We start from the raw sequence: 23,269 nt of genomic DNA on the forward strand, positions 1-23,269 counted from the left end.
TATTATTTTTTTGCTCATAAATTTATACGTCAATTGAACAATTCTTCTGGGCTGGGCTAATCTTGGTTAGCCTTGTTCATCTGTTTACAGTCGGCCAACAGGTGAGCTTTGCTTGGCTAGTCTTAGATGGTCACACCCGGCAAAGCTCTCTGTGCAAAGTTTCTGATCTTTCAGCAGGCTACTGTGAGATTAATCTGAGACAAAGCTATTGGCTCAAACAAGTCTCAACAACTCTCAGATTCATGGGGCGGGTGTAAAAAGAACCCATCTCTTGATGGGAGGAGCTAGAAATTGCACTGTGAAAGGGGTAGAAACAAGGATGAAGACCACAGTCACTTATTTATGGTACAGCTACCAAAACTTCACATTAAACAATCTAGTACAAATGCTGCTTTCCCTCCATCCTTGAATCTGGATTGTGTAAACACTAACAAGTCACTTTATCACTGCAAAGTATGATTTCAAAAATGCTGTTAAACTGAAGGCAAGGTGTACTGAAATTAGACAGCAAATTGAGATTTTAATTTAAGAGCATAAGGAGTTGTAAAAAAAAATGATTTTGTGACCTTAGGAAAAAAATGATGTAAAAGCTATCTCCACACAAGACAACATGAATCTGTATAATTAAGAGGAAATTATATGCTTAAGTGGTTTTTAAGTTTTTTACTTACTATCTATGTATTTAAAACCTACTATATATATATTTGATAAATTATCAGAAATAGTTTTATTCAAAGAACAACACCCATGAACCTTTAAAATGAACCATTTATTAAATCAGACTGTTATTCTTAACAGTTAATGTAAGTTACATGTATGTTTATGTCTGAGTATTTCACATGGAAATTTTTTAAACTCTTATAGGCAAGCAAAATCGTACCACACAATATATAAGTGGGAAGGGGGTACTGCTAAACATTCAAATAAGGCAAGTATTTAAAAACGGTAAAACAATAACTAAAAAAAAAAAAATTCAAGCATTCCTTTAAGAGAATTCAATACTACTAGCTAAATGTACTTTCTGAGTGTATTCATATAATCAAGGCAGTGTTTCCTCTTGTAAAACATCAGGAAATGGAATAAGGCTCATTAATAGATACAGCTGCCTTCAAGATTTCAATCTCAGTTGCTTTCTTTAAATTAAAATTCACAAAGTGCACAATTAAGATATCAAAAAAACTGAATCTGCTACTCTAACAACAGCTGTCCATGCTTAATACTTAGTGGTTTATTTGACCAAATTATCTTTTCAGGGAAAAATAAAAAAGATAAGCCACTGTAAAACATTTAGTTTGAAGTGTATGCTAATATTTTTCTTAGAAATCAAAAATTATGGAGGAAAAGTGTTATTTATCATAAGGAAAAGAAAGCAAAACACTGGAATGACCATTTTCAAAGAACAAGCACCACAAAGGACATTCGCATTCAGTTTTGTAATATTTATCAATGCATTTTTCTTACTCCAACCAATCTACTTCATCAAATTCTGAATCATCTTCTGAATCACTATATTCCACAGCAATGCGGCGAGACAGGATGGTGGCAACATCATTTTCAATGCGTTCGTGTTTAGCTTCCTGTTCACGCTGCTCTTCTACTTTGCGTAGCTGAATACCTGATAGAGAAAAACCAAAGCATTCACTGTAAGCCAAGATACTAAATATATCATATTATTAATCTTTTTGGAATAAAATCACATACATGTGAGAAATACTAAGAGGAAAACAAAAACCAAGATCTATTAAAAAGAATTTGAAAGGATCATATTTAGAATCACATTAATTTGGTCAATTAATTCTTTCCTTATCTGCAATACTAGTTGGTCAAACTTACTAGCTATCCCAGTGAATATCTACAGTTTGTTTAGGTATGATGGTCTACTGTGCCTCTCTACTCACCAACCCCCTCCCACGCCCCCCGAAAAGTTAACCAGTGGTCAAATAAACATTGTTGAGTATGTTTTCTGTGGCTTTACTCTCCCCAATACTTGAGGGAAAGGCACTATTTTTCATTCTATATTGTCAGTGTTTGGCTTATAGTAGGTGCTTAGGAAATGTCGGCTGAATAAATGAATGAATATGAGAAGTCTTTCCTTGGTTACTAAGGGAGGAACTTTAATCCTGTAAAGGCATCTGGTAGAGCAAGTGTCACTGATACACCAAATGGACAGCCTTACTACAGAAGAAAATACCATTTTTAAAGGAGTTACCATACATATTAAACATAATGTAAAGGGTTTTAACTAAATTTTCTATAACTTATAAGTCTGATATTCTCAATCATTCAGTAAACATTTTAAGAATCCCCAAGTAGGAAAATAAAATAATTAAATGTAATATTTTCTCTGGCAAATGATTTAAAATAAAAGTTAAGGGCACCTGGATGGCTCAGTCAGTTGAGCATCTGACTCTTGATTTTGGCTCAGATCATGATCTCAATTTGTGAGATAGAGCCCCATGTTGGGCTCTGCACTGACAGCATGGAGCCTGCTGGTCTTCCCCTACTCGCGTGTGCTCTCCCTCAAAATAAATGGAACTTAAAAAAAATGTAAGTTGAACATAGCTTTCCTTTCTAAAAACCACTTGTGCAAAAATATGATCATCTACAATTTTATTAATGAGAAAATGTTATTGTGCCAAATATTTAGAAAGTTCCTAATGCTACCATAGCAATGCTTTTAATGGCCTGGAGAAAGTTACCTTTTCGTATTGCTTCCAGAAGAACACTCCTGGCGTCACTGATTACAGGTAGAGTTGATGGATGACGCTTTGGCTCAGAAGCAGGTATAACTTGTGATGGAGGAGATGGAGGCATTAATGGAACATGGGGACCTGGGGCAGTAGATGGAGCTGGATGTAGCCCAGAGGGAGGATGAGTAAGAGCGGCAACTGTGACAGGTGACGATGGTCGAATGCCAGGTGGAGGCAGAGGAGGCGGAGGTGGGGGTGGAGGCAGCCCCTGGACTTCACCTTGTGGGAGTGGATGAACTGGTACAGTCTCACATACTGGGGCAGCTCTAGCTACTGGTGGGGAGGGCTGTACTAGAGGAGGTGCAATTGGAGGAGGAGCTGGGTGAAGAACTCCAGGGGCAATCTGAAGAGGAGCTGGAGGCGGTGGTACCGCTGGAGCTTGCAAAGCAGTGGCTGGAGGTGGAGGTGGGGGAGGTACTGGTGGGGGAGGAGTTGAAGTCATTGAAGCTCTTAATGAAGAAGTTGACAAGGCAGATGGAAGAGGTGGTGGAGGAGGCGGGGGGGTAGGGCTCACAAACACAGGTGTCCTGCCTGTAGCTGGTGACTGAGGGCGATTTTCTATCAAACCTGTAGCAGAACTGAAATGATAAAGAAACCCTAGCAAGTTACTCAAAGAGAAAAACCGAACCGCATGACACATATGACTATCAATAATGATATCAAGGTAGATGTATTAACATGATCATATAGAAATTAAAAATTCTTCAGTATTTAGGATGCAATGAATATGCCAAGAAAATTAACGGGTGTTGCTTTCATTTCTAAGATTCCAGATGGTCTCGTCCTTTCATGCACCTGTCAGAATACACTCAAGCATTTTATGCTTACTTTGATAAATAAAAGGCTCAATTCTATGCTGTGATAGGAGTCTTTATAATGACTCAACATTTATCACATTACAATATTTGCAGCAATACCTGTGGTCATTACAATGCTGTATTTATATTGAAGCTATTAAGACTCATTATGTCATTTCAGTAAAATCAATAACAACTAATTACAAACCACAAAAGGAAAATTAGGACTGTCAACCCTTCCTGAGGATGGAACATTGAGTGACTCAGTGATAGAAGGTTGATCTTTTTAACTGAAAATTATAAAGCTGATCTCTATTTACCTATTAAAAATTTTATAATAAACTTCAAAACTGCTTTACTGAAAATTATGAGCAATTGCTTATTCTCTCTCAAATTCTCAAAGTATTCCCCCTAATACCAAGTTAACACTCATAATCATATCTTTAGTTCTCATTTCTTAGTCCCTTACCACATTCTAAAAATTCTTAATTTTTATTAATATACTACACATCATGTGCTTGATAATAAAGGTATAATAAAATGAAAGACACTCTAATCTTTAAAGTGAATTCTCATTAGCTACATTTTTCCCAAGAGTACGGGTCAGCTCTTATCAGAGGCTGGCAAATTACATCCCACAGGTCAAATCCGAATTGCTCCCTGTTTTTGTAAATAAGGTTTAGCTGGAACACAAATAGTCATTTATGTATAGTCCATGGCTGTTTTCATGCAACAGTGGCAGAGTTGAGTAGTTGTGACAGAAATCGTAATGCCCACAAAGCCTAAAACACTTGCTAGCTGATCCTTTCAAGAAAAAGGTTACCAACCCCTGAGAAGCAACATCAAATGCCTGTCCCAGCATACCTGATACAGGTGGGTATGGGTTTCGCATCTCCCGCTCCATGCATTGGTGGGGGTGGAGGAGGTTCATGTGGTCTGACTAAGACCCTTTCCTCAGCTCTAGTCAGAAGTTCACTCATCTGACTAAATGGCAAGGCAGAAAGTGAGTAAGAGCCATCCATATGATCCACATATGTCTGAGGTCTAAAAAAAAAAAAAATACAGTATCAGTGTATTTTTCTTGAATTATTAATGGTATAAAGTGTTGTACAGGAGACATTTAAGCTTTATCTTTTGAATGCCAACGTTTTAATCACTATTATGAAACTTCAGAAAGTTGCCCTTAACTTATCTTGATTTTCAAACAAAGAATGCTGCTCATAATGTAACCTTTCCTTGCAGTTATTTTATTATTTCATAATATAATACTAATTCAATTCACAAGGATAAAAAGTATTACATACAGAATCTCATAAACAAAATTAACTTTTCAGTAAATTGTGTTCAAAGCTATATACCCCTCTGTTTCATTTTTTTAAACAAGATGCCAATGACAAAAAGCTAGAATATGAAAACTGGAGTCTTAAACCTAAATGACTTCCAAATATCTTGTATCAGCGAGAAAGGCCTCCATGATACTAGCACCACAAGGATGACTAACTACATTGTTTTGTCTTTTTGATGTTTTCAAAGGTGTTAGGGTACTCAGAAAATAACTGAGTAACAAAGCAACAAATGACATAAGATCAGATTTAAGCAAAATTTCAGATACCTTGAGCATGTGAAGGTTTTATAAATATTTGCTGATTGTAGTGCATGCTGGGGACACATGTACACAAAACAAATTAGAAACTACAGCTGACTTTGAACACAGGTTTGAACTGAGCAGGCCCACTTATATAAGGATTTTTTACAGTAAAGCACTGTAAATGTATTTTCCGTATCATTTTCTTAACATTTTTTCTGTAGCTTTGTTGTAAGAATACAGTATACAATACACATAGCATACAAAATATGTGTTATGGATTATTTATGTTCTCAGTAAGGCTCCCCAGTCAACAGTAAGCTATTAGTAGCTAAATTTTGGATAGCCAAAAGTTACATGTGGATTTTCAACTGCACAAGGGATTGGTACCCCTAACTCCCTTGTTGTTCAAGAATCAACGAAATTGTACTTATAGTACTGGATCAGGTAATGCTGGTAATACTGTAACTACGTAACAGCAGTAAAAATCAGTGTTTATCTATAGATTATTATTTAAAAAAATAAATCTCAATTCTTTCAACAATGCATATAAATATCTTACATGTGTATTACTCCTAAATTGGCTAAGATACTGGCCTAATAGTTTACATGTATTATTCCAAAGAAAACTTTAAGCGCTTTTTCCATTAAAAAATCAATAATTATAATATATACAATAATAACTATAATCAGTCAACTATACACAAATTTCTTCACAGAGAGATGCTAGTATAATGTTTATTAGGGTAGCATGTTACTCAGATGGGGCCCCCTGGCTACTGAGAAAGGAAAAAGACCTGTTCTATAGCTCTGCAAAAGGGGATGAGTGATTTTGTTTAAAAAGTCCTGATATAACTGAGGTGGGAGATGTGGCATAGAAAGGAAGTCAGGAGAAAGAAAAAGAAACAAAATATTACCCTTTCTCAGTTCCTATTTTATATGTAGTGAATCTGCAATATTTCAAAAAGAAATTCCAGACCCCATTGCTCTACTATGAAGTTCTAGCAGACTCTGCCTGAAATACTGACAGAGAGCTGAGAGTTCATATGAAACCCTGAAGATCATCTCCTCCAACCACCTCTTTCTATAGATGACAAAACTAAAATCCAGGTGTGAAAATGACCTGCCCATGATCAGACTTTAGTAGGCTCACAGTGGTCAGGGTTTCAAAATGATTTCTATAGCTAAAGTAGCTGGTTCAACAGTTCAGGACTTTAAGACTTAAGAGGCACAGATATTAGAAATAAAGCCAGTATTTTATCATTAATTTTGTTAAAAAACAAAAAAAGAAAAGAAACCTTGTTTCAAAATGAGAGGCTGGGCCATTAGCAACTTCAATATGCTTATGTAAGAGATTAGCATCATCTTCAGCCAGCTCTGGACCTTGGGCCAGCTTCTGCCATTCTCTCCGCCTGTCATGAGGTGCTCTTGGCACTTTTTCTGGTTCATGAGGACGATCTAGATTTTTCTGCTATAACAGATGTATTGAAACAAAGCCAAATGCTGAAGTGCTAAGTTTTTAAAAAGAAGTTATAACAATCAAAATAAAATTCTAACGTTAATACTGAAAAAGACAATGCCATCATAATATAGTTAAAGTAACACAGAGACAGTTCATTTGTACGTTCAGAGTTAAATCTTAGTTAGTTTGCTTGTAATCCCAGTTTCTTGTCATGTTTCTTTAACTTCTAATTTGAATTCACGCACCAGATAAAAACAGTATGCCTACATAATAAAATTTGAGGTCAGAAAGTCCTTCCAGATGAAAAACAGATTCACCAACTCTGCTCCCACATCTATTAGTTTTTACTATAATGAGTGAAATTTCTACCATTAATGGCACTGCCTACCTTTAACCAAAACCTGAAAATTTATTAAGGCTATGTAATCTGGAAAGTGACCAATTAGCCAGCCAATACATTAGAAAAAATCCAAACATCCAATTAACTCATTATAACTGTATCACTCAACAGGAAACAGGATATTCAAAAAACAAAACAGAAAATAAATCAAACTGTGGGAAAAAGCACAGAGGGGTCTAGAGTAGGTGTAATGAAGTCAAATGCCCAAAGGGGCTAAGCAGATCACATACGTGAATCAAGAAAGTTGGGCATAAGATGGGGACTACAGTGACTAAACAAGCATGTCCAACTAAGGCTTTCCAGTTCAAAAATTTTTAAAACCACTGTGTTTGTCCAACAAAACAGTGACTGCAGGCATACTCTGAGCTGCCAGTCACCAGTTTGCAAACTTCGGCTAGAACACTGGGATACTGTCTAGTACAGAAAATAATAACATGAAGGCATTATGGGGAAAAGGGAGGAGAGAAGAGATAGCTACAGAAGAAACAGAGGGAGGATGAGAACAGATTTTGCATCTTTCATAATTCTGCCTAAATCCAATTTTCCTTCCCTCTTTATTTCTAGTTCTCATCAACATGGAATAAAACAGATCCAAATGTTTATTACAAAGTAGAATATGATAACACAGCAGACAGAGATAACAGGAATTTAGGGAGATTAAAATAATCTTTCCAAAACATTTAGGATATGATCTGTGTTAAGAAAATATTAGCTTAATCTACTTTGCCAATATCTGCAAAATATTCCTTCATCCCTTCTTGCCAGAATGCCCTTCTCTTCTCTGGTCCACTTAATTCCTATTTGTTCTTTGAAATTTATTATAAGCTTTGCTGAAAGCATTTACCAACCCTGTTCTCTGGCTAAAGCAGGTAGTTCTGTGCTACCTAAACCTTCCATGCATACCTCTGTTATGGCACTTATCATGCCATAATATAAGAATCTGATTGCTCATCTGTTCCCCAATTAGTCTGTGATCCTCCTGTGTGGTTATAAAGACTTCAGTATAAAACTGACAAAATACAAGATTAATAAAGTTCCATGTATGCAACAAAACACAAATACATGAAAACTAACTTCAATTTTTTCAATCTCTTGTAATACCTTCTGTTTCCTCTTTTCCTTCCTCTTATCCTCTGTATCTTGCAACATTTTTTCTTTCCATAGATCAAAGAAATATGAAGGATTGGTATAAAATTTCAAACCTTCTTTACCATCATCTCTGAAATAAAAAATATCAATTAGAACATTTATCAGTAAGACTTAGAGAGGCAATCAGAATAATTTTACTAAAATGTTTTTCCTATCAGTGAAATACAGAATGTGTAAAAATATTGACGAAATAAATTAGAATACTGCATCAATATTCTCACAAATCAGACAAAAAACTAAGGAAAATGGAAACCCAGGAGTTTTTCAGAGATGGTGTTACTAATCTGAAGAACGGCTGGACAATTTTCATCTCTAACTAGTGCTGAATACCAACTTTTCTACAAGTCCTCTGGGAAATTCCAGTAATTACAAAAGGTTCTGCCAAAGATAAAAGCCTGAAAAGACAATAATATCATTTACAATGGAGATATTACAAAGAGTTTCTGCCAATACTGCAATTTACTTATTACCTTACGAACCCCCCCGCCCCCATTTCCTTTAATTGTCATGCTAGTAGTAACAGTTATTTTATCCAATGACTTGCACACTGATAAAACCGCTTCGAATAAGTATCTGAATACTATTTTATTCAGGATATGTGTGGTGTATCTTAAATTACCCATTTAACAAATCATGTGGAACTACCCCCAAAGAAAGCCTGAGTAATTCCAGATTTTATTTTAAATGGTAAAAAACATTTTTAAAATAGATACTACATATTCATTATGTAAAGGCTTAATGCATATAGATCAAGAGTAGATATGAGCAAGCAAAAACGATATTAATTTTGTTAGTGTGGTGGAATTTTGAGCCCTTTTTATTTTTCATCTGACCGGATATTACATTAAAAAGACAATAACAACTCCTTGTGTCTCAAAACAACTCCCTTGAGTAAGTCTCGTCTTTTGTATGCCAGAACCTTGGGAACGTATGTAGTGAATAAAGCACAAGTTTTCTAAGGGTGGTGGATAAAGAGGGTTCTCTGTGTTGATCAAAAGTCCAGTGACATAAAGCATATTTGGGGATTTAGCATATAAAGGTAGACTGCTACCTATCTGAACATGCAGTATGAAAGTAAATAGCCAGCCTTCATATTTATTAGCCCACTGACCTATACGGAGTGAGTATATTGAGAGGTGGAGGCTGTTCACAAACATCATACGTCTCCTGTAACGGAATAGGCAAAGTCTTGCGGTCGAAAAGCTGCTGATCTTGAATCGTAGAACTTCGGAAAGCTTTTCTCATTGTTATATCTTGCAAAGACACTAAAACAAAAATCAAAAATGTATTTTATTTATTTTACTAAGTGGATTTAACATAAGGACAAATTCACATACTGTGTTTAAGAGTCAGCATGGTTCAGGAAGTTGTGACTGTAGTGGCTTGAGAATCAGGAACCGCATTTTAAGTGCTCTATCATTATGTCCCAATATCATTTTGTCTCTGATCTTCCCAATCAGATACGTTTCAATGCACCTTTGATTTCTAAGGCTCAAAAGGCTGTAATGATGCCTGAAGCATATCTATATTTCCCACCAAAAATACCTTTCACTTTTCTCTACTTGCCATTACTACCCCCCACTAACCTACATCCTCTTCTTTCTTTTTTAAATAATCTTTTTCTCTCATTTCTCTTTATTACTTTTATTTAGCTTATACCAATAACACTGAAGGAATTACTTAGTCCTCAGTTGCATTCTTGGCTATATTGACCTCTATGCTAGCTAGACTATAAATATTATACATACGCTATAAACTTAAAACATACTTTACCATAAAGAAAATATTTTCAAGTACTGGGCAATCTATATCATCATCTATTTCACTTATCTTTTATCTCATACTATAAGAATCTCTACTTACCTATGGGCTAAGACTAAGACTGTCTTGCACATTAGTATCTCCAGTAACTAGCATAAAATAACTTCATTTACTCATTTTCTTTTGAAGCATGCAGCATGTTAAAATAAGAAATGTATCAAATCTTTTTCCATTTTTTTAAATGTTTATTTTTGAGAGCGAGAGACAGAGTGTGAGTGGGGGAAGGGCAGAGAGAGACAGAGAGAGACAGACAGAATCTGAAGCAGGCTCCAGGCTCTGAGCTGTCAGCACAGAGCCTGATGCAGGGTTCTACCTCAAGAACCACAAAACCATGACCTGAGCTGAAGTTGGAAGCTCAACTGATTAAGCCACCCAGGCACCCCAGAAATGTACCAAATTAGTACATTCTTAACTCTTAGGATGACTTTCTGATATTGAAAAAGTAAGTGATTTCTTACATATTTAATTAATATGGCTTTTAAGTATACAGATAAATGCTTTATGCCATAGCAAGTTCTTAAACTTTTCTTTAAACAATTCGTAAACTATTCTTCTCCCTAAAACAATATCTCTACCATCCTCACAAGTATTCACTCAGCATGAATATTCAGATCTATGGAATAGCTGGAGCAGCATGGCTCTACAATGGCCACATCATGACTACATTCCCAGCAATTTCTCTGCTGTATGATCTGTAACACACTTAAAACATCAAAATAAAATTCAGAGAAGGAAAAAAATTTTTCCTCATTATTACTAAAGAGTGATGTAAAAGATATTTAATGAATACAGACTCTATGTGCGCGATGTTCTCAATAATTTTTATTTTATTTTATTTTATTTATTCAATGAAAATAGATGTTATTATTCCATTTTAAAGATAAGAAAACCAAGACTAGGAAACATTACATAACTGGCCAAAGGCAAAATAAGCAGCAGAATCGGATTAGAAAACCCAGACCTGTCTGCCTTTGAGACTGACCCTTTCATGCTAACAACACATGCTGTTCTCTGGCTCCCATCAGATGTGGCCTCTGTTTTCTACAATCAAAATGGACCAATTCTTGCCACTCTCCCACTCCACTTATTTACCATAAGTATATAACCAAGATGGAACTTAGTGTTTAGTCTCCCAAAACGGTCTTACTCAAGGAGAGAACATATAATGTAATAAGCACTTTTCTATCTTCAACTGCTCTCATTTACCATTTGTCTTATTAACAGGTCACTAAGACAAAAGCCTTCCAGTTACCAAAACAACATCTGATATTTAAATAGTACTATGTAACAGTAAGTCAACACAATATTTGTAAACATAATTAAATACAATAGTATAGGTCTTTGTTTAAAAACTCATTTTTTTTACACACTTTCTAAATTATATTGGTAGTTCTCACCATTACTTAAATGATTTACTAGTAATTTGAAAACAAAAATATTAATATTACACTCTGTAATTTAAGTATTATATTCATAATATTACTTTACGTGAACTCTTACTGAGTTTAAAAATCTAGGTTAAATAGCTTTGAACACTTCTATACAATATCCCCAAAATAGTATCAAATTAAGCAATTCAGCTTTTAGATTCTGAATCCTTCTCCAATGTTTGCCATAAGCTTAAAGGAAATTATAAACAATTCTGATGGTTATTGGCACATTAAGATTTTTTTAAATACTTAAACATATCTTTAAAGTTATTTAACTATTACGTATATTTTTGTTTTCAATTTCAAATGGAGTGCTAAGATATTTGTTAAAATTTAACAGTATTTTGAAACTGTTGATCTTTATTTCTGTTACACGTAGGAACTATCTATGTATTCTTGAATTATTAGATGGCATATAATTTATAGCTTAAACGTTTAACTTTGAAAAGTTTGAATGTAAATGATACATCTGAAAGTATGGTCATAAAATATTTTTTCACCACTAGCAATTATTTCAAGAATTTCATGAAGTGTAGTTAATACACATATACATGCTTCAAAGGATATCACTAACAAAAACCACTCACAGAACGGGAGGTAATATTTGCAAATCATGCATCTGAGAAGGGACTTAAATCAAGAACGTATACAGAATTCTTATAACTCAACAACAAAAAGAAAAATATTCTAATTTAAAAATGGGGAAAGGACCTCCAAAGAAGATACACACATGTCTGATAAGCCAGTTAAACCCTAGTTTTAAATCCTGGCTCTACTACTTCCTGCTGGATAACTTGTCTCTACATGGCTACAAGCCTTGAGAAAATGCTCAACATCATTAGTCATCAGGGAAATGCAAATACATTCTACATCATGAAGCAATATTAAAAACATTATGCTAAAGGAAAGAAGTCAATCACTAAAGGTCACGTACTGTATTATTCCATTCAAAAGAAATGTCTAGAATAGGCAAATCCATGGGACTTGAAAATAGATTTTCTACTTGAAAGTAGATTAGTGACTGCTAGAAGCTGGGGGAAAGAGGATTTAGGGAGTAACTGCAAATGGGTATATGGTTTCTTTTTTGAGTGATGAAAATGTTCTAAAATTGATTATGGTGATAGTTGCGTTAACTGTGAATATACTAAAAACTACTGAATTGTACACTTTAATGTCAGACAGGTTCATTGTAGGGTGTATGAAATACATGTCAATAAAGCTGTTTAAGAAAAAAAAAGTTCTATTTTGATAAGAAAATCATATCTAGACCTATGAACTTATATATTTGCAAGGAGTAGAAACTTAATATGACAAGTATTTATCTCTACTTATTTAGGTTTTAATTAGGTTACATAAAAAGAAGCTGGGATGAGCACTAGGTATTTTATGTAAGTGATGAATCATGGGAATCTACTCCCAAAGCCAAGAGCATACCATATACACTGTATGTTAGCTAACTTGACAAGAAGTTATATTTAAAAAAAAAAAAAAAAAAAAAAAAAAAAAAAAAAATTTATATATATATATATATATATATATATATATATATATATATATGGTGAAGATATCTACCATTACATTCTACTTTTTGCTTTTTCCAGTGATATTTTCTATTATTTTTATTCAAATTTAGGTATGTTATGTACCTTGTACTTATACTAAAAATGTTATTCAACAAAAAAATATTTTGAAGAAAGGGATATAAGAGATATTCTATATATATTATTTAATAATAATTCTCTAGGGAAAATAACTAAATTATGTTCTAAATAGTTTCATTTCTTTTTGTATAAGGAAAAAGAACCCAAAAAATCAAAAAGAGGAATTTGAGACACAACAGCATTCAATGTATTCTATCAAAGTATAAAATGTCATTTTACCACTAAAGTTTTTCCCATTATGTCAGCCTGTAATGTATTGTTTTTTTTCTCAGATATCCCTGGTTTAATACTTAATATAGAATACTTTTATCCAACATATTGGCAATTTGGGTTTTTTGGGAAATGTTCATTTAAGGTGGGGAGTAACATTCAAACAATTAGATCAGAGTTCATCAATTTAATATGCACACACAAAAGAATATTAAAAGGAATTACATTCTTAAGGAATCAAACCTAAAATTTCAAGTAATTTTCCAATAACTTATTTCTAGGACAGAAGTATACAAATAAATTATAAAGGAAAAAAGAATGGAGAAAAGGTCTGGTTAAAAATTTTAGGTCAAAAAACTAAAAGCTATTCAATATACAAAGAAAAGAGGCAAAAAAGAAAAAGAGAATAGAAAACCCAGAAGAGTCACACTAATGGTATTTATAGATAATTACAACAGGTACATCAAAGGTCATCGGTAAAAAAGACTTGTGATAAATTTGTGTTTAATACTGTTTTTAAATATATTGCTCATCTCACCAAACCCAAAATATATATGTGACAGAAAATATAATATGAATAAACTTACATTCTTCTTCCTTAGGGTCAAGCTGTGTAACACTAACAGATAAACGGTCCACACGTTCTTGTAATGAGTTAACTCTGAAGGAAAAACTATGTGCCTCATTGAACAATTCTCCAAATATATCTTCAGCATACTTACCTAGGCAAAAATGAAACATATACCATAAATTTAATGTGATGAGAGATAAATATCAATTTACATTTAAAAGTGTTATCCTAATGAATTTGACATTTATTTGGAACTAGTTTATACAACCCTAGCCTAAAAGTAAATGAATTGAGACAAAGTGATAAAACAACATAAACCCTGGGAAATCTGGTTTTAAACACTAGTTCTACCACATCCTGCTACGTGACTTATGCCTAAAATGCAAATACTCTACCTGCTTAATCCGTATCTACCCATCTGGTGAGGGTTAGAGAACGCTATGATGAAAAAGTACATACAAATAATATATCTTTTAAATCAGTGTTCATAAATAAACTCTACACTAGAATTGAATTTCAGGCCAACTGACAGAATCTAAGAGTCTTCATAAGCCCAGCAGAAGACCAGTCTCAGATATGCCCAAAACGTACATTCTGAAAATCTGTGAGATATATTCATGTTCTATCTAGTTTCTTAAAAAATAATCCTAAATCTAAAATCGCTGTATTTTCTCTAGTCATATAAATTTCTAATACTGAAAAGAATAAGAGAAAATACTCCTATTTTAAAAGGAGAAAAAAATAGAAATTTCTATCTAGTAAGTAAGCCAGGGAGAAGTTTAGGCAATCTATAATGAAAAATATTCAGTGTATTTAGAACATATAAAGTAATGCATACTTACAATATAAAGATGAGTCAATTACTATGTACACCTTTGAATAAAAAAAAATTGACAGTCTTGCTAAATTAAGACATTTTAGACCCAAGCATACTGTATAGGTTAAGTCTAGCTCCACAGTAAACTCTTTTCAGACAGTTCCTGAGACAGACAGAGGTAATTAATATTTATTAAAAGAATTCACTAATCTCACTAGTTTATATTTGAATAATATTGCATTTATTCCAAGGTATTTCAATATAATATCTGTTAAATCAACAAGCATTTAATGAGAGCTCACCCTGTGCCTTTTTTTCAAAGTATTTAAATATAGTATCTGTTAAATCAACAAACATTTAATGAGAGCTCACCTTGTGCCAGGCAGGTGTATGACCTACCGAAGGCACCAAAAAGTAAAACATAAAATTCCTGGCCTAGAAGATTCTATGGTCTTTAAGAAAAAAAATCAGAACTTCAATCTCTCTATATTAGATCAAGAACTTTAATGTTTCTATAAAAATATGATAAAAATGAATAGTTTTGTATATATTCATTTACTCACATATATCTTTAAACCAAATAGACTGAAAATGTCTTATGTGCCAGACCTTGTGCCAGACCTTGTACCAGACCCTGCAGATATAAAAATGATGGAAGAATGTCTCTGCCATTGATGAGTTTTGAACAAGAGGGAGAAACAGATATCTAAACAAATATGAAAAGCAATTTAATAAATAAGTCCAAATCTTTGTTCCATTCACTTTGAGACCTTGGTATCAATTTCCTCACACCTGTAAAATAGGGATAAAAATATCTGCTTCAAAAAGAATTTATAAGGAAAGGAGACACAGTGAACAAAGGAGCTGGCAGAGTTCCACGTACAGGGTAGGAGGTCAACAATAGGCAGCTCTTACTATATACAACGTAAGAGCCACAGAACACAAATTAGGTAAGATGCACCTAGTTTTGAATGTGGGATGGTGTCTGAGATGCTTCCAGAGACAGAGTTTCTCTGGCAGATAAGGAAAGCATCCCAACTGTAAGAAAGGGCAGGTATAAAGTCATTCATTTTTTTCAACAAACATTAAGGATACAAATGCTAGGAACAGAAGAGACAATTTCATCCCTAAAAGAGCTTAGTTTAATACAAGGATCCTTAATTTAAACCAATGGAAATTATACACAGATTTTTTTAAATATATTTGCATTTTTCTAAAGAGAGAGCCCACAGTTTTTCAACAGATTTTTAAGTAAGAGTCTATGCTCCTCCCCACTACAGGTTTAAGTGCTAATGTATCAGTGGATAAAATAAACATCCCATCTGTTCTCTTTTCACATCCTTTCTTACTTTCCACATCTACCTCCTTTTCTTCGAGGTGAAAGGAATAAAATTTGCAATGTAAAACTGACTGGGCATGTACATGAATTTGAACTAAGCTTAGAAGTATTATACTACTTACCTATTTGAGAACCTACTTGGTTTCCTTACCACTTATCATCTATGATGTTAAAACTAAATCTTCTCAACTAAAATTCTATGTCTTCCAAAATCAGTGTCCACCATACATAGCATCCCACATCACCTGTCCCTTTAATCCCCCTTACGTTTTTATTTTTGCCTCTATTCATTTGCCTAATTCTTCATGCAAGCTAAAAATGCCTTCCTTCCTCATTCCTCTCCATTTTCCAAATTCTTTTGTTCCTTAAAGGCCCAATTCAATTCACATTTCATTCAGCAAGTCTCCTCTAATGACTTCACCTTATGCTTATCTCTCTTTTCTCAGTTCCTATAATCTAAAACTCATGATTTTAATTATATACATGATCACACTGTTCAGAATAACTTCAGTATTTATCATACTCAACTCTTCAATTCAAATGGGGTATACTCTTCAGACAAGAACCTTGTAGCTTTATCACACAGCAAAGTATTCAGTGTTATCTGTCATTGTCTGTGTTTCTAATTAGTCTTATCAAGCCAATCTACTTATCCTCCCTCCTACTTGCTATCTATCTGTCAAATTTAGGCTCTATCAACTCATCTTGGTAGCATGAACTGGCTGTATTCAACAGAAGAATGGCCTTGGGAAAAGAGAATGGTAAAAGATTCCTCAGGTAATTAGAGTCTCAATGGTCATTAAGTAAAACAATAATAAGATGGGAAAGAATTTTAGTATAACAGAAGAAATTTATAGAAAGTGAATTCTATGTCTTCAGTAATTATATATTATCTTTTATAAATTGTGTTCTACTAGGAAAAACATTTTGTGGGGAAGAAGTCAGGAGGATGTCCCCTAAGCCAAGACCAAGCTCTGCAGTTTACCTTTAATGCTGCGTTCTGTTAACGCTTTTGGTTAAGTGAACACCTCAATGACCTAGAACCATTTTGGATAGCCAAGTTTACTAGGTAATTCAGAGATTATTTAATGAACTAATTATTTTAACTATTTTGGATGAATGCTGATATAAAATCTATTCTAAGCTTCCCTGTCTTAAGTAGAAATACAAAATTAAACATAATTTAACCTTTTCTTGACAACTTAGTGATGATTCTGAAATCAAAATGTTCTAAGCTAGAAAGCAGCCTTGAGATGTGTAAGAATATCTGCTTCTACGTGAAAGGGCCTCTTTCTGGTTTTTATATTGCTTCTCTCCTTATGTCACTTCTTCCTTTGCTGTAAAGGACTTCTTTTGGCTGGCTTAGGTAATACCTGCTTCTATTTTTATCTCCCCAACACCTCCTCTTTTAATGCTCTGAAGCATAAATGTTTGGGAACCAGATCACCAAACCTGTATGAACTAGCTAAGTAAGTGTAAACAGGCTCTGAGAGAAGGATCAATTGATTATTTTATGTGCATAATCTTTAGTGCATGGGCTTGTTTATTTTGGGTACCTAGGGGCCTTTTAAATTTAATTCTACATGCCCAAATATGTCAAGTGGGAAAGCCGCCAGAGAGGTTAATTCCAGGGCAGTAAACTATTGCTATACCTTGCTACAGTATTTTATGGTTTTTCTTGTTTTTGAATCTCTACAAACTGCTTAGAAAATGTCTACAATGGTCTCTTGATTCCAAACCTGAAGCACCGAAAACCTAATTTAGTTATATTTGTACAAAGTATTTCTATTTTTGGAGCTTGGCTACAATATGACCACATGCTTGTTGATAGATGATGTTTATATGAACTATACCAGACTTGAATATTCCTTACATCTTCATCTTTAGGTTATATACAAAACGGGTTAGTACAGAAATGAACACTCTTAATCATTATATTAGTTCTTATTGGGAATATACCTAAAACAATACGCCTGTAGTAGATCCAAAATTCATTTTAAGAAATACTTTAACTAAATTTGTTAATGTCATTTCTACGCTCTTAATATATATTTTAATATTAACTGATGTACTCATGTACACATAGTAATACAAATGTTATATGAAGTCATGTTACGTTAGATTCAATTAGTGACAGGTCAAAAAAAAAAAGGTCAGCAAATGTCTTTTAAAAAGTAAGATTAACCATTATTAATATCTAGGACTCTTCTTTTGACTTGTCTCAAAAGTATATTCTATATTGACTTTCCCAAGAAAGAAACAGGTAAACCATGTTAGTGATTCGCTGTCAGTAACTAACCTGAAAAAATAACCACAAAAAGGGGGAAAGAATATACTTAAATTCAAACAAACATCCTTTTATTTTTAAAACTATTTCATAGGCAATGTAGAAATTTAGTGCTCTCACCAAGAGCATTCAAATGTAATTTTTATGTTGCTCTAGTTACATATGTGTATGTCCAAATGCTCTCACTTGAAACAAAATAGATTAACAATTTCTCTTTATCTTGTTCTCAATTATAAAAAGAAAAGAACAAAAGTTAAAAGGAAGAGTCAATCTTCCCTATAAGTATAATCTACATGGGTAGGTATGGCTAAGATATATCTAGGACCACTTAGAGAATACATCTAGGCCAAGAACATCTTGTTTTATCTTTAAAATGAAATATTAAAAAATGAAATATAAATGTCTTAATAAAAAGCTAAGCCATCAATTCACAAGACAGATTTTAAATTTTCTAACATTAAATTTAGAATAATAGGAAATAATTTGTTTAATTCCTTAATTTAGTAGCTCTGTTCTACAATCTTGTGACGGAAACACATTGCCTGTCTCATCCTCCTCTTCCTGTCCCTTCTGTTGGCCTTTACTATCTGGCCAATCTGCTCACTTTTTGTCTGTCAGAAGCCAGGTTCACTTACTATTTTCACATCATGCTGCATGTAAGATCCTTGACTGATATCTTAATGTCCTTTAGACAACTCACTTGACTAACCTAATCCTCTAACTAGTAACTACCCCATACCTTTTACTTTTAGATATTTGAGAATATATAAATACTTCCCTAGACTACATATAAAGAAAGAGATACTAGTGTCCTAAAACACAAATTGAAGCCACTAAAAAAGTAATAGTGATAATAAGCAAGCAAAAGTAAAACCCTGGCCTAACCTTTCATAGATAAATCATACTTTAAAAACAATTTCAGTAATTCTTATCCATCATGTGATGCCATTCCTAAAATTCTGTCCTTACTTCTCTTTCCCAGAGGAAACATGCAGAGAATAAATTATTCTAAGATTCATTATTTTATTTAAAATGACTACATTTTCCAAGATAATTTTATACTCTTCTCATCAAATATCTCCCCAAATTAATCACAAGGACATCTTCTTAATACTCTAAAGCTTAACATTCTGGTTTGCAAAAAATATTTTTCACTGATATAGAAATACTTACTTAGGCTACTTAGTTGTCTAATTATATTTGCCAAGGAAATATTGGTTACACATTCTAGTTCATTCTTAATGCCTCTAGGCAGTGCTGTGTGGCACAAGTGCCTAGGATCAATGTTTCTTTTCACTAATGGCATCTTGAGATCAACCTCTGTGCCAGTTCACCTGTAGGAAATCAAACAATAAATTAACATTATTCAATTGCACCCAACACAGAGTAAGACCTCCCCTTTCACGTTTAATAATAAAATATTTGCTAGTATGAAAACAATGAAAATGGAGTTACTGACTAAATGAATCAAAACTTATTTATTATTTTTAATTATTAGAATGTCAACATTATATAAAAATTGAAAAAAAACTTTCAAAGTCAGTTGCTTCATAACGAATTCATAATCACCGTTACTATTAAAACCACTGTTTTTACTACAACTAGGGGTTTTGTTTTAGAGAAACAGCGTGAAAGATCTTCTCTAAGGAAGTGCCTAAGAGGATTAAAGAAGCTGGAAGAATAGTATCAAATTTACACTTCCACGTAAAATGTATCAGGCGTTCAATGGCTCAGAGATCAAATAGTCCAACTAGTCCTACATCTTCAATTTCATCAACACTGACCAGATCTTTAATTGTTCAAATAGTTCAGCCTTCTTCTAATTATAGGCAGCCCTTACTTCCCAGGCCTCCCATCTGCACAAATTTCAGCTATCATAAGTTTAGTTCCATAATACCAGTCTCCAACAACACGGTTCCAATTTCACTTTCCACACTATATTAACTACAACTGCATAAATACAAACTACTTTGCTAGCACTTCAGTCTACAAAGCACTATGTTCATAAGAGAGGTATATCATGATCAGTGACTCATCACTTCTTTCCAAAGTTGGTTGGTGCCTAATCATTCGATTCGCCTGCCTAAAGACAGAAAAACATGTAGCTGGGTTACCTTCTTGCCTCCTAAACCCACATGAAATTTTACAAAATGGGTAACTAAAAGAGTGAATTAGCCAACAAAGATAAAAGTACAACAAAGAAATGAAAAATGATAAAGATGAAAGTGAAACTGGACTCAAATGTAAATGGAGTAATAGAAGAAATAGCTAATTGTGGGAACGTTGCCATTATTACTGTTTGAGAGACTCTAGATATGCAGTCAGAAGAATTTAGTGAAGGCAAACTTATTGACATAAATGAGGAAAGTGGCTGTGACAATAATGAAGATATCCCTGGGGAAGTGATGCCAGCAAAAAATTTCACATTAAAGAAACTCTTGGAGGTATTTCCCGATATTGAAAATGCAAAAGTAAAATGCTGGAAGCTGATCCAGATGGACAATTTGCCAAGGCACAGAAAAGATGCTCACTCTGCTAGATCTGCTATTCTAACTTATTATACAAGGAGATGGCAAAGCACTGTTCAAGCTACTCCTGGTAAGTTTTTTACAAAGAATAAAACACTTCAATTCTAATTGTTTTTAGTATATTACATTGTAATAAACTAGTATTAGTTCTACTATTTTTTTCATTTCTCTCTGTTTATAACCAACATAGGACAGTTTTAATGTCTTGACAAAATTTTTTAAAGATCATGGAACAACTGTAATTTTTCCCATTGATTGTTAATATCACTATGTGTGGTTTTAGTTTGTATGGTCATTCTTTTGGTCCCACACTACCATGCAAGTGAGGGCTACATGTACTTACCACTGATAAATAATGGTTATGAAGAAGGTTGTTTTAAAATATTATCCTCATCTCAAAAAAGGGTGGATGGCTTTTGTTGTGATTAAAATAGTGCTTTTAGGTAAAATTCAAAAGCGTTTTGGAGAGAAAAACTCTCTTCCTCATCCTTCTACTTCAGTTCCAATATTAGATTCTTTTTCTTATTTCTTGGTGATTCTAATGGTCACTTATGTAACTCACCTATAAAAATCTTGGTGGCAAAAAGTAAAATAAAGTCTAACAATTCATCTCTTAAATCCTGAGCAAACTGCCTACTTGATGTTTTAGAGAGTTCCCAACGCTATCTTTAATGTAGGAATCCTTTGTCATACTGGGAAAGGGTGAAAAAGTCCTAAATGCTAAAAGGTATAATTTAATTAGCAAGCAAAATTAAAATTGAATTCATTTCAGCATTTTTAAATATTGCAAATGATACATTTCTGTTTAAAAACATTAAAAATAACTGGGACATCTGGTGGCTCAGTTGGTTAAGCATCTGACTTCTGCTCAGGTCATGATCTCACTCGTAAGTCTGAGCCCCATATTGGGCTGTCTGCTGTCAGTGTAGAGCCCGCTTTGGGTCCTCTGTCCCCCCTCTCTCTGCCCCTCCCCTGCTCCTGCTTTCTCTCAAAAATAAATATTAAAAACAATTAAAAAATACTACACAGAATGAACCGATTACATATACTTTAACATCTTTTAATCCACCGTTGACTAACTTGCCTATTTAAGGGTGGAAAACATTTATTTAATAAAGAAGCTAAAGTATATTGTGCTAAGACATGAAATAACTAATTCTAATAATTGTTAATCTGTTTTCTTAGGTCACAACTAAAAATACTATCATAGCAAACAAAAATTTTCCAACTATTATATAACCCATGTGGTTACAAAAGTAATTGTTTGCCAGCAATGTAAAAAACTAAAATAATTCCTAGGTTTCTTCACCATTTTCTTGGGTTCTTAGCTTAAAATTAAACTTCCAGTTACTGAAGCAAACAAACATCAAGAGACTGAGAGCATGCAAACTAAAGTCTATATCCCTTAGAGATTTTTAAATTATTCCTTAACATAATCCAGCTAAAATTTCAATAAATTTGTTTCTTAATTTAAATAATATTTTTATGGGCTTAATTTTAAATCCTGGTGTAAATGTTAAAATTAAAAATAAAATTAGCTACAATACTGCTAAAGACATCATATTTATTAAACTAGCATATTAGAAACCCTCTTTCAGAGGAGTAAAGAAAATGAAACTTATATTAAAATTTAACAGCAAAATTCTGGCAGAATTCTAATTAAAATTATATTTTGGCAACTATTATAATATCAATATGTTCTCTAAGTTATTTCAAGAATGTCTTCTGTAGACTCGAATCAAGACTATATCTATATCTATCTAAAAGTATAAAGTGGGATGCCTCAGTGGCTCATTTGGTTGAGCTCTCGACTCTTGATTTGGACTCAGGTCATCATCCCAGGGTTGTGGGCTTGAGCGCCATATTGGGCTACATGCTGAGCATGGAGCTTGCTTAAGATTCTCTCTCTCTCTCTCTCTCTCTCTCTCTCTCTCTCTCTTCCTCTGCCCCTCTCTTTCCCACTCCCACTCTCTCTCTCCAATCAATCAGTCAAGCAAGCAATACATAAAGTGTTAAAAATAACCCAAGATCAGACATAATAGTGATTTTATGGTTCTGGAAAAATACGTTATCTAAATTCTCCTTTTCAGAACTCAAAAATGGTCTGTAAATTTTATTTAAAATGTTTAAAGGATTCCTTTATTTAAAAATTTCAGGAAACATAAAATAGTTGCTTTTAAAAAACTGCCATAAGATAACTGTAGTTACTAATTGCCTCATGGGTTATATAAAGAACATAAGAATGACGAGTATTCTATTATGCCATTGATGACAAATGATTAATTCCTTACACTCACACACTGATGAAACAACTAACCTATAATCATTTAAGGGTATTTCTGTATTTATAAAATGGCATTAATATTAAATAAGGAAAATTTTATTGTAAATTATAGAAATACAATTTTCAATTTTTATAAGAACACTTTTCAAACTAAAGGATTATATTATGTGACCTAAGA

General features: G+C 33.4%; 1 protein-coding gene across 6 annotated transcripts in view; it reads right to left on the reverse strand.

Annotated features, from left to right (window-relative positions):
* Nucleotides 1-750: 750 nt before the first annotated feature.
* WASF1 (WASP family member 1) overlaps nucleotides 751-23,269 on the reverse strand; it is a 70,409-nt gene continuing 47,890 nt past the window's right edge. For 4 of the 6 annotated variants that reach the window (XM_060616370.3, XM_060616373.3, XM_060616371.3 and 1 more), the window contains 8 exons: nucleotides 19,453-19,613; nucleotides 13,853-13,987; nucleotides 9,255-9,408; nucleotides 8,069-8,213; nucleotides 6,431-6,600; nucleotides 4,412-4,591; nucleotides 2,700-3,328; nucleotides 751-1,615 (listed from right to left, as the gene is read on the reverse strand). In XM_060616370.3, coding sequence (XP_060472353.1) covers nucleotides 1,458-1,615; nucleotides 2,700-3,328; nucleotides 4,412-4,591; nucleotides 6,431-6,600; nucleotides 8,069-8,213; nucleotides 9,255-9,408; nucleotides 13,853-13,987; nucleotides 19,453-19,585 — 1,704 coding nt within the window. In that variant the 5' untranslated portion in view covers nucleotides 19,586-19,613 and the 3' untranslated portion in view covers nucleotides 751-1,457. Of the gene's footprint in view, nucleotides 1,616-2,699; nucleotides 3,329-4,411; nucleotides 4,592-6,430; nucleotides 6,604-8,068; nucleotides 8,214-9,254; nucleotides 9,409-13,852; nucleotides 13,988-19,452; nucleotides 19,614-23,269 lie in introns of all 6 variants that reach the window. The other 2 variants (XM_060616376.3, XM_060616375.3) reach the window with 2 other exon arrangements.

This window comes from Panthera onca, chromosome B2 (genome assembly GCF_046562875.1).
Source record: "Panthera onca isolate mPanOnc1 chromosome B2, mPanOnc1 haplotype 2, whole genome shotgun sequence".
NCBI lineage: Eukaryota > Metazoa > Chordata > Mammalia > Carnivora > Felidae > Panthera > Panthera onca.